Source organism: Python bivittatus, unplaced genomic scaffold (assembly GCF_059951505.1).
Source record: "Python bivittatus isolate LINGU-HERP-01145 unplaced genomic scaffold, Pbiv_v1 ctg000680_np1212, whole genome shotgun sequence".
NCBI lineage: Eukaryota > Metazoa > Chordata > Lepidosauria > Squamata > Pythonidae > Python > Python bivittatus.
In genome coordinates, this window is record NW_028277095.1 from 6,235,587 (window position 1) to 6,247,966 (window position 12,380).

At 51.1% G+C, this 12,380-nt stretch overlaps 1 protein-coding gene across 8 annotated transcripts in view; it reads left to right on the plus strand.

Annotated features, from left to right (window-relative positions):
• The window catches only part of ANK1 (ankyrin 1), a 105,990-nt gene extending 93,822 nt beyond the window's left edge, over positions 1 to 12,168 (plus strand). For 3 of the 8 annotated variants that reach the window (XM_025169695.2, XM_088152105.1, XM_088152107.1), the window contains 5 exons: positions 636 to 906; positions 2,770 to 2,853; positions 6,817 to 6,873; positions 7,144 to 7,271; positions 10,015 to 12,168. In XM_025169695.2, the coding sequence (XP_025025463.1) occupies positions 636 to 906; positions 2,770 to 2,853; positions 6,817 to 6,873; positions 7,144 to 7,242 (511 nt within the window). In that variant the 3' untranslated portion in view covers positions 7,243 to 7,271; positions 10,015 to 12,168. The other 5 variants (XM_088152106.1, XM_007433047.4, XM_088152108.1 and 2 more) reach the window with 5 other exon arrangements.
• Positions 12,169 to 12,380: the final 212 nt, after the last annotated feature.

Consider the following 12,380-nt stretch of genomic DNA (forward strand, 5'->3'; position numbering starts at 1 on the left):
AAATATGTTATTTTTTCACAAGGGCCACCAGAGTCTTGTCTTGTCTTCTCCTCTCCTCTCCCCTCTAGTATCTGAGCTGCAGAAACAAAACCAGTTTCTGCATATCTTTAATTTCATACGGATTTTTCCTGTCCAAATGTCTTAATTATGTCTTAATGGATTACTATCCCTATCTTTTCACCCTTTTTTCTCAGCCCAGCTCTTAACGGCCCTTCTCCTGGTTCTTCACACCTTTCTCTACCTTCTTCTAGCTTCCACCCCACCTTCCTTATAACAAAGGTCCTACTTAACCCTTTCCTTACTTTAGTAGAATGCAAGCGATCTACCATTTTGTCACACTGTCGGTTAAGTTATCACACACTGAATTCAACTTCTGGGAGATTTTATCTGAGCTTTCATCGCAGGGTGGTTAAGAGATGGAACAGGTATCTTAAGCCTGGCAGGTGCTTAAGGTACCCATTTCACCCTTTAAAACTCCTGAAACCCACTCCCCAAATGGTCCCTGGCCCCATCAAATTTTGGAAACGTGGCCATGAAAATGCCAGACTAAATTTGGTGCTGTCCTCAAGCTCTGGATTTTGTGTTTCTTGCCTTGGGAATGAAAAAAACCCCTCTCTTTCTGTCTTTGACCCCAGGCCTGGTGCGTTGGTGGTCGAGGGCTCCTTCATCTCCAGCTTGACAGACTTGGCCAAAGGGGTGTCCCTGAGCCCCCCACTCCTGCGACAAGGGGTATCTTACAAAGTGCGTGGCCGGGAGCGGGAAAGGCTGGAGCACATGCGGATCGACTCATCGGAAGAGCGGGAAAGCCCCCTCTTCCAGAGGGACTGGGGGCTCCAGCCTGGGAGGCAGCAAGGGTTAGCCAAGTGGCTGGAGGAGTCTGATAGCAGCTGCTTTGCACAAATGCAGGTAGGCGTGCAAAACTGTATCGCAGGCGTTGGTTTCTGGTATGGGGTCTACCATACTGCCTCTCCTACTACCATCCCCCCCTACCATAACTACCTCTCTTGGAGGTGAGCTTAGCTCCAGTTAGGAGGCAGAATAGGATTATTTGTAGTGAACAAATATATGGAAAGTAAATAATTGAAATCCTCAATGAGAGCAAAAGGAGAGAGGAGGGGAGGAATACTTTGAGTCTTGCACGATTCTGTTAATGTAACCTTACAATAAAGGTAGTTAGTCCTCATGGTTGGTGCTTCTTGTCTGAACTAGCTCAAAGGGCTGACATCAATCTTGCAAGACTTCTATTTCTCCTCCTTTCCTTTTACTTTCCAAAAAACTAGAGAGGGCCTCTCCTGAGACGCTTTCCACATCTCCTCCCCTCTGTGGGCTGAAATAGCTTTTGCATGACAGTTGCCTCGGCTGTGGCTCTTCCTCCTGTCTCCCAAGGTCATTCCCACAGATCGTTCACTTGCTTGCATGTCTGCATGGGTTCTCGCTCAGGACAGAAATAAATTAATACCCCAACATTAACACTGCTTGTTGGGGAAGTGCAAGAAGCAAACACTGCAGCAGTGAAAGCCTTTGCAAAATGTTCATCTCCGGATCAGTTGCAGCCCCAGACCTCTGGTGTTCTGTTTAACTGTCCAGGTTGGTTCCTTCTCCTTTATCCCGGGATGATGGTGCTGTTGACGTTGTTCCTGTGGTTGGCTTTCCGCAAGCCAGCCTATAGCCACAGTCAGCTGGGAAACGAAGGGTAGTGAAACCTGCTTAATAGGTTGGATAGTTGCACGCTCAACAGTCAGGGCTGCTGAACCAGCAGATGGTGCTCTCCTCCACTCCTGCTTTTGCTGAGCAAAGGAGCTTCTGTGCTCTATTTATATCTGCCTGATGAGCTCCTTTGCTCACTTCCTAATTGGGTAGCACCAAGGTCTTGCTTAGGGCAGGCCCAGCAGGCCCAGGAATAGAGCTGCTCCACATGCCAGTGGCTGGGCTGGGCTGGGCTGAGACAGGTACCCCAACCTGGCTTAAGACTGGCACAGCACATTCACAGCCGCTCCGCTCCGCACATTCACAGCCCCCCTCCCCGAGCGTAAGCCAGGGTGACTTTGATAAAGCTGCTCCTAGGAGAAGGCAGGGGGGCGGGAAGGCTTGGCCAAGTGCCTCCAAGCAGCTGCTCAGGGCCAGGCTAAAATTACAGCCGCCTCCCTGTCTCCCACCTCCTAGTTCGGAGGGAGAGGCTGCTCCGGCCACCAGCCCAGAGGGTGCCCTCTGGCCATGACAGCAGACAGGCGCTAGGGCTCAAGCTGTGACCAGCCACCCGGCCGCTCCTCCGGGATCATGTGGGGCTTCCTGACCCAGCTCTTCATCAGTGTGGTCCTCCTGGGCTTCTTTCTGGTCAGTTGCCAGAACCTCTTGCACATCGCCCAGGGCTCCGTCCACTTCGTGCTGAAGCACATCCACCAGGAGCTGGACAAGGAGCTGGGGGAGAGCGAGGGACTGAGTGACGATGAGGAGGCGGCTTCCACCCGCGTGGTGCGCAGGCGTGTCTTTGTCCAGGTAGCCCTTTGCTCGGTGGGCAGACGTAGACATGGGGCAATGGTGCCCAAGCGGATGGGGAGTTCTGCTTGTTCTGCTTAGCTTCTGGGTGCCAGTCCAAGACACCGTAGCTCTGCTGAGCTGGCCACCTGGTGAAAGAGCGTCGTTGGACAGGGAATCTGGCATGGACTAGGCTTCAGGGCATAAGTGGAAGAGCCCAGCTGTGTACAGAGGAGGGGAGGGAGGAAAGGATGGCCCGTTCCCAAGCAGATCTCTGTTTTTCTTTTTGTCCAGGGTAACGAAATATTGGATATTCCTGGGGAACAAGTGACCGAAGAGCAATTCACTGATGAGCAAGGCAACATTATCACCAAGAAGGTGAGCCTATGGCAAGAAGGCGGCCACACCGGGATCCCTTAACAGCGACCTTAACACTGGCTACAACCAGAGGTGTCCATAAGATCTAACACTTTCGCCAAAGTGACAAAGGCAGCGTTGCGCTGTTGCATCGCAGGTTCCGCTTCTTTTGCACTTGTGACGTCATGACGCGGATACAAAACGTGTTTGTGTCATCTGCCCCACTCAATCCCCACCTCTTGGATGGCTCTGGTTACATCTCCCAACCCCGGGACTGAGGACTCTAATGGCAACGAAACATATTGAAGCCCCACATCCAGTCCTTCTCTTTGGTGCCAGACCCCCCCTTCCCCCCCCCACCCTGCCCTGGAGGTCCCAGATCACGCTCCCAAAATTTGAGAGCAAAATGAGGGAATTCGGCAGTGTGATTTGTCATCCTCGTTGGGTAAAAACGTCAAGCAGAATGTTTGTGGTTAAACCTTTGCTAGATAATGTACGGGGAAACAACCCAACCTTATAAATAAAACAAAAATTGTGGGTCAAAAAATTTTAGTTTTCCCCATTAGCTCTCTAGGGAGCTATTATATATATATAAAAAAAATTCAGTTCCTTTCTATATGTCAGCTCCACTAGGTAGACCAGATCAGGAAATCAACTGTACAGGAAGGCTAAACATTTTATTGAGATCGGCTGTAATAACAGCATCTTGCAAGTCTGATTGGGCCTCCTCCCCCTTCTTATACGCCAGTGAGTTAGGGAGATATCTGTCTGAATTGCTTCTGAATGTTACCTGGATGCTCTGGACTTAAAAAATGCTTCAGCCCTTTTGCCTAAGCAACAGTTCTCTCAAGGTCATTTTCCTTATTCTTTCCATTACGAAAAGGTGGTCCACTCCTGGCTTAGGAGAAGAGGTAGATCATCTGGGGAACACCTTACCTTCAGGATATTTTCTGGCTATTCTGAGCTGTTCTGGCTATTAAGGTGTGTTAGACTACACCTGGCTGGGGGAGATGGGAGTTGTAGTCTGACCTATCTGGAGAGACGCCTGGGTTGCTGCAACGAGAATTTTGCCATGCTAAATGTATTTGACTCGTTTTTTAGCCTTCTGCCAATCCTGGATCTTTTCAAATCAGCCTGGGTTCATATAAAGCTCTTAACCTGTTGAATTTCCGGAGTTTGCCCAATAATTGAACCCTTAACTTGCTGAAAAGAGGCGCTGGGCAGTTTGTGGTCCTGCAAATGTGGTGGTATTACGGCTCCCAACATCCCTCACTCTTTGTCTTGCTGGAGAGAGATAATAGGAGTTGGCCTTCAAGAACAGGAGAATCACAGGGTGTCCAAGCCTGCGGAATCCTATCTCATGATAACCTCTCAGTCTCCCCTTTCCCGAAACTCTTCCATGCAGCTTCTCTACTCCTTATCCCATATTAAGTTCCCATCAGACAAATTAGTTTGTGGCTTTCCTGTGACGAGCCAGCAGAAGAAATCAGCACAGGAATTCATTCTTGTTCGGCTTTGGCATGTGTAGGGATACAAGATGAGGTGCCTTGGTTCACGATATAAAGAGGAGTTTGGCTGGAGTCATTTGGAAATTGGTAGGTGTTCGGGTTGGGGAGGTGAGCTGGGAGCAGGTTCACGCAGCTCTTAAATGCACTTTTGCGCTTGCTGCCAGAACATCAAGTTTGTGCAACAAAAATATTTGGAAAGGACGTAAATAGAAGAGGGTGAAGTGAGCGCAAAAGAGAAAGGGAGAGAAATTCTGGTGTAAGTTGGACCATGCTAGGCTTGATTTTCTTGTATCTATTCCCTGCTTTTCAGAGACGTTCTGTGTAGGTTTGTTTCCCCAGATCAGCCCCCTTTCTCTCCCCCTCCAATCCCACTGGACACTAGGCAGCCTTTATCCTGATTCCGCTTCTGGATCAGCCCAGCTGGCCTTTTGCACCCAAAGACCCGGCTGTGGGAATTGGCAGGAGCAGAGTGAACCTGTTGCAATAGCAGCTGCAGGGTGGCAAAGCCAGCGTGAGGCTGTCCTCCGGGTCCTAAAGTGAGCCGAGTTCAATCCGAGCTTTGAAAAACCTGCAGAGGGCAGGGTGAATATATTGGTTTAACATGTATTAACCTGTATGCTGCCCTTCCAGAAAAAGTCGCCTCACCCCAAGTGGCTTGCCAGCCATCACAGTAGAAAAAGAGTTCCGTGATTTTCGCCAAGCTGGTACCCTTCTGCTTAGGCGTGATGGGCGTTATAATCTATCTGGGTGGGAACCAGGTTGGAGAAGGTCCTCTTATCCCCTGAAACGTCCTCCTATGCCAAACGCTGAATTGCTTTGTTGTGAGTAATGTTGACCTTGCAAGAGATTCGGAGGAGGAAGCTAGTGGAGAAGATCCAGGGCTCTCCCATTTCTTAGTGAGCAAGTGAAGCCCGAGAAAACATCCTGCCAGCTGAAGAAAGGAGATGGCAGAACCCAAGTTTTCATAGCCATCATCGGCTGGTTCACCCAGCTAGGTCAATTTCAAATCGCCATGCAGCATATGACCAGCTCGAGTCCTTGTTGGCCTTTCTGGATGAGCGTGTTGGGTGAAACCAACCTGTTTAGCTTAGATCACGGTTCAGTGTATGGTCTGAAAATGGCATAATCCAACAGCCAGCTAAGGGGGTTGTGGGAGCAGAACCATTGCATGGAGGAGAAGGAGTTAATTGTCCTACTATCAAGGTAGAGGTTTACGCCTTGCCTCAAAGGTCTTGCAGCCTGAACAGCTGACGCAATGCAATGGCTGATGTTGAAACTCTGCCCGTACATCCATAGCTTTATTACATTCATTGGAGTTTATTCCCAGGCAAGTAAACACAGGATCACCGTTGAAAAGCTTGAACTAGGAAGCTTCTGGCTCAAATTTTACCTTTCCTCTGAACAGATAGCTGTCCCCCGTAATGCAGAGATTATAATAATGTTTTTTTTTTTAATTCAAACAAAACCATCACCCAAAAATGTATGTCTGTTTTAGCCCGTAGTTTGGCCTTCTCCAAGCTGGGTGACCTCCATGTGAGTAGATTTCAGTCCCCAGAATTCCCAGTGGTGGCTCTGCTGGCAGGGAATTCTGGGGGTTGAAGTCAGAGGCCTGGAGGGCACTTCATTTGGGGAATGCCTTTGCAAAATTTTAGAAAATGGGGACTGTTTATTGATTATTATGATTAACTATAAATATGGGAGAGGAAAACAAGGGTGGCAGGAGGCTAGAAAGAGAAATGAGTAGATACGAGTAAAATGTGAATATTAAGAGTTGATTTGGGTTAGGAACTAGAACTCAGGATTTAAGCCAGTGTTGTCCAAACTTGGCCACTTTAAGATGAGTGGACTTCAACTCCCAGAATTCCCCAGCCAGCCATGCTCTCACCCCATTTTACGAGGGATTCACCAGGGAATTCTGGGAGTTGAAGTCCACTCATCTTAAAGTGGCCAAGTTTGGACAACACTGATTTAAGCCAAAGACCTTTGGAAGAAGACATCAAGAGGCAACCTCTTTTAAGTCAGGGTGAGCGGGCTTTTTTGGGGGTAGGTGGGTGGGGACAATCCCTGACTCCTCTCTGACCTGACTCCTGAATTTGGAGGCAAATCCTCCAAGAATCAGTAGGGCCATTTCAGATCATGTTTACAACTATTTTAAGCCTTAGAAGAAGCTTAAAACTTTACAATAATCTGATCCAACTTCCAAAAAAAAAAAAAAAACAGCTTTAAAAACATTAGAGAAAACCTGGAAAAAAAAAAAAACTAATTTCCACGTCTCGGCCGGATCCATTTGGTTCTTTGAGACAAAAAAAAGAACAAGAAAATGGGAGCATCTTTCTGGCCAGGAGACAGTTTTCTGCCTTGTCTTTAAAAAATGGGAGAAGGGTGCCCGGCGGATGTAGGGACAGATTCCTGCCAGAGTGTCCAATGACCAGAGGTTCCCTGCTGCCCCCCTTGACGTCTCCCTTTGCTATTACAGATTATTCGGAAAGTGGTGCGGCGACTGGACACGGAAGACGGGCGGCCGCAGGAAGAGGTGATTGTCGTGAGTCCCCCCCCTCTCCCAGCTTGGGGAACTGGATGCTCAAGCTGGTTTCCCACTATGCCATTTGGTGGCTGGAGAGGATGAGCAGCCCTGAGCAAGTAGCAGCCTTGCTCCTTTGCCCAGTCCAGATTCCCGATTCACCCGGTGCCCTCTGACACCCTTCTCCTTCTGTCTCTCTGCCTGTTTCTCTACCCGTCTGTCGCCTGTGGGTTTGCTGGTGATGGGCTCCTGCTTGGCTCCCTCTTGCTGGTGCTCCCCCAGGACGAGGATCAAGGGAGTGTCCCAAGATCGGAACTGCTTGGGGGCAGGATGGGGGCTCAGATAGTGAAACGAGCCAGCCTGAAAAGGGGGAAACAGTGATGCCCGACCCTCCAGTGGCCTCTTTGGAGGTAAATCACCCCTTCGCTCTTCATACTGGCCGGGAGGGGAGGGCAGTGTTTGACCTAGGGATGCACAATGAGGGGGGGGGAGACCAGGGGCCCCGCTAGCTTCCAGCGTCATGTAGGGAGAGCCAGATATAGAAAAAGCAAGTTGAATTTAAGTAGTTTGCACTTACACTGAATGGAACTTCAAAATAAAAATAGATTTACTCTCCCAGCATAGATTTAAATGTTTTTCTCCTTTGGTCATGCTCAAATTATGGTTGGCCTTTAGACTCAGGAGGCCATCTGCTCTGGAGAACGAGGAAACAGACACTTTATTTATTTCCCCTTTCCTTAGCCAGGACGCTGAATGGAAGTGTGGACTTCAGCTCCCAGGATTCTCCTGCAAGCATGCTGATTGCTGAGAATTCTGGGAGTAGAACAGGACACAGCTGATAGGCCCCCTCAGCTGTGTCCAGTTCTGCTTCAGGGATGATCGGCAGTTGTCCCACTGGTTGGAGGATTCTGGGAATGGAAAGTCGACACTTCTGGACAATTTGGGAAAAGGGTTTATTCAAGTTAACTTTTTGTCTTTTCCTCTCTCTCATGATTCAGAAACGACCCATGGTAAGAGGAGCATATTAAGAGCCAAATATTTGATCTGAACTGGAGTCAGAGTTTTGGGAGGGGGGACTTTTTCCTTCTTCCTTTGAGCTGGTAGCTGCCATCCTTTCTTTCCCCCCCCACCAAGAATAAAAATATTCTGTACACTTTGGGGAAGCAGAAGTGTCAGTCATAGATTCAGGTGGAGGTGCTCCTCAAAATTCAATCTGGTGGTGCAGTTTTTAACCCCCCCGCCCCAAGCTTAAGGCTAAAATAGGCGTGCTAACTCTGTGCTAGGCTTAACATGCTTTTCTCTCTGCTTGCAAACTTTGACCCAATATTTGGGTTTTGCATGCAAAGCTGCCCTGCCAAACCGATCTAGAAATGGCACTTCCCAAAGCTATCCTGCTTCCAGCAACTCTGCCAGAGCTGATACTGGTATTCTGTCTTTGGTTCATTGGGCAAGAGAACTGGCATTCCTGGGGTGTCTTTCTCTTGCTACCATCTGAAAGGGTCCTTGGGGTTTGGGGGTTTCCTTCAATGTAGACACGCATCATCCTCCTGCTTCTAAGGCTGAAGCTGTTCTGGCTAATCTTCCCCCTCCCTGAAAAGCCCTGAATGAGCTTCCTAGATTTGGTTGGGAATTCCCAGTGCCTTTTCGGGGCTTGGAGACATGTCTGTATCTGTGCTGCGTTGGGTCCCTGGGGTATTCTCATTGCTGCTTCCAACGGACTCATAAATTGGGGCTTGTCCTGAACAGAAGAAACTCCTCCTTTGGCTGCCTAAGACATGGACCCCAGTATCTGTGGGGCCTGCCAGAGATCTGTCTCCTTTTTTGCATTGCTGGCCTTTGACTGTGTTCACACAACGTGTGTAATCGGGCCAATTGAAAACCAAGTCGATGCATTCGTATAGCACACAAAAGCCTCCGTAGTGTCGCTCTGGCACAGTGATGTTTTGGAGGGCCGGTGTGTAGGGTGAACCCAGCCTGTTTGGTTATGGTGGTTCTCATGCACTGTGAAAACCCAGAAAATGGGCTCCTGGTTTTGAATGCAGCCTTCAATTCTGCTGTGAGCATTGGGTCGTGGGCGGTGGGGGTCCTGTTTGCCTTGGGGGCCTTGATAGAGATCATATGACATCACCAGAAGATGACACAGTTGGACTTTTTTTTTACTTGCAAGGCTACAGGACTGTCCTAGGCCTTGCAAAGACTTGAGGTCCTCTCCAAGGAAAGGATCTGCCCCATTTGCTTGAAGAGGTACCTTAAGCATGCAGAAGGCACCCTCAACCATCTCAACCCCCAAAAGGCATAAAAAGGGAGAGAGTCCAAAATGTACAGTCCCACCTGCTTGGAGGGGGTTCTGGGGCCTGCAGATGGAGTGCTGGGTGGGGGCTGGTCTAGGCTGTGTTCAGGGTACAGGGTGCACACCCTGTGTAGGGGAGGGCAGCATTCTGGGAAAGCACGGTCAGCCTCAAGGCCTCGAAGTTCATCCTGAGACGTTCAGGAAGCTTGAATTCTGCACCCAAAGCAGCGTTGCATTTTTGCAAATGCATGGCAGCAGCAGGCAGCCTTTCAGGACTTCCTCAAGCCGTGGCCTGGTTGTTTTTAAAAAGAAGAACTGTCGAGATGGCTAGGAAGAGAGGAAGGGGTAGGCCTCCCCTCCCTCCAGGACTTCCTTCCATCCTTCTGGCTGAGGTTGAGCCATAAGTAAAGGCAGAGAGCTCTGATCCCTAAGACGTTTTGTCAGTCTTGCTAGATGTGGCTTGGCTCCCCTTGGCATTCCCAGTGCGCAGCTCCCCCTTTCCCTCCAAGGGTGCAAAGCACATGGAACATCCTTTCCCATCGTTGCCCAAGCCTGTTGTCCAGGTTGGGGCCTTTAAGGTTTGCCTTTGATTCCATCCTTGGTTGATCCACGACTTGATCTCATCCGCAGGGATGGCAGCCATCAGCCAGCTAGGAGGCACACCCGGTTTCAGCTCCGGTTTTACAGGGGTGCCTTTCCCCGAAGCATCCTGGGAACTGTACTGGGGCGAAGGAGGCTGGGTGCTTTCCATGCGCTCCCTCTAGAGACCGGCTTTCTGGGAATGGCTGAGAGAAGTAGATGTGGTGGTGCGCCCCATGTGAACGTCGGTGCCAAGCTCTTCTCTTTCTTCCTTCTGCCCCCAGGGCCTCACCTCGACACCCATCCACTAACCTCCACTCTCCTCGTTCCTCTCCGCGTGGCCAGGCGAGTGGAGCGACGTGCTTCCAGAGGCAGGGCTGTCTGCCTGCGGCTCTTTAGGTTAATGGCATGATTTCCGTAAGAGACATAACTTTACCGTCTTAATCCGCATGACCGACCGACTGCCGACGCATGAGCTACTGCTCGTTCTCCTGACTTCGAAAGCCGGGGCCAGGACAATTCCCCAGGAGAAGGAGGAACGATGCAATTGTGTTTGTGTGTGTGTGCGTGCGTGCGTGTGGCGGGGCCTTCTTTCCAGAGCCCCTTCTTGACGCGGTGCCTTGGCCTCCTGGGGAAGGAGTAAGCTGGACGGAGTTCACCTGCCATCCCATCCTCCCTGGCTCAGCCTTCGGGTTGGCTCTGCGCAGCCCTCCTCCATCCGTCTCGAACCCCAGAAGGTTCTGCCTGAGCTTTTCCGGCCACTCCTCCCAGTTGTTCTTCCCGGGCTCGGATGGAAAGCGTGGCTCGGATAGTTGCTGAGGTCTTGTCTTTAGAACACGAACAGATACTTACTATGCAAACACCGGCAGAGGCGTTCGGCAGAACTGTACTGGCCTGATTCCTTGGAAACATCCACCGGCGGCCGGCCCTTGGGGAAACCGAGGTGGGGAGAACTAGAAGGTCTTCTGGTCCGAAGGTCTCCCGAGCTCCTCCCAGTCTCCTTCGAACCCATACACACATGCACACAGGCGTGCCCAGACCCACCCACACCCACACACGCGGGGGGTGGTGAGAGACAGGTGGGAAAGGAAGGAGAGGTAGAAGGGCTAGCACGTGAGCCTCTGCCAATACACACCACCAAGTGTGTGCGTTGCGGTGCCTTCCCGCAATTTGGCCCCGGGCTGGAAGTGTGCAGCCACCCGTGTGTGCCGATGCTTGGCTCCACCCAGCACAATCTGTTGCTCAGGAGAAGGGCAGCATTGTCCCCTTACCTGCACTTCCATACGGGAGGACCCCAAGGGCCTCCTCACTCAGCACAGACGTGGCATCTGCCAACACTTCTTGGACCAGTCCTAGCTGGGGGGAGCTGAATTCCTTCCCTCTGCTCCCCTCCCAGCAACTTCCATGATCAGCCATGGCAGGGAGGGAGTGGTGCTCCTCCTCCTCCTCCTCCTCCTCCTCCTTTTTTTTCCGTCCCCCACAATCAGGATTGGCTGCCCCCAATGCTTGGGAAAACCCGTTCTCCACCCACTTCTCCTCCAACAAGCTACACTCTTAAGGTAACTACCGTGAGCAATAGGTGGGTCCTCTGACTTCTGCTTCCATCTTTGGAGATCCCCAAGGGGTGCAGGGGCAGGGGGGCCCACAGGGTATGGCCCCCAAAGTCAAGACGATGGCCAAGAGGAGGCGGTTGATTGACTGTCACGGCCACCATCTTGGATGTCGTCACCATCCCCTGTGGTCGCCCCTGGCAGCGTGGCACTCCTCCCTGACCGCAGCACCACTTTCTCGGCCTCTGTCCCTGGGACCCTGCCCCCCTGGTCTCCTGCTGCTGCTGCTGCTGCTGCTGCTGCTGCTGCTTCCCAGGTAGAAAAAGCAAGGAAAGGAGGAAGTGTTGGGGGGGCGGGGGGGAAGAAGGGGAGTGGAAGTTGAGGAAAGGCCGAAAGCCGTGCCCGGCATCTCCCCAGGGAGAAGAACTGTCTGGATGCAGACGTGGAAGGAACAGAGCCTTGAGCTTTGTCTCCCCCATCCCTCGACTCCGTGATTTGCAGCCTGTATGGCCTCTCCGCCCCACCAAATTGCTGACACGGCATTGCCCTAGAATCCGGCGTGGGCCTCCCCCATGCTTCGGCCTCCTGTAGTGCGTAGAACAAAAAAAATGAGCTGTGAACTGCGCCCCTCTCACCTGCCTGCGGGGCGCCGCTTTGCCCGCTGATCGCTAGTAGGAGCTGCAAGGGAGGGTGATGCCTAGAGAATGCTGCCGACTGCACTCTAGAAGCTTTTTAGAAGTTTTGAAATTACTTTTACTTTCTTTTTTATTGTTATGGAAATTCGAGCCTTGTGGCTCCTCTTGTTTTCCCTCCATCCCCCCCTCCAATGTATAGAACATCCCCCCTTGTCCACCAGCTACCAGAATCCAAGTTAATAAATAAATCAACACCACTCAACGTAGTCTCTGCGGCTGCTTTTTCTTCCCCGGTTGTCTGCTGTGTTTCTAAAGGTGTAGCCAAGCTGGGATGCCCTGTTAGGGCACTAATCATTGTGGCCACATTAAGGGGCGCGGGGCAAGGAGAAGCACCATGAGGTTGGGATCAAAAGCTCTGCTGGCACAGACTTGGCTAGGAGTGAATGCAGGGTGGTGGTGGTGGTG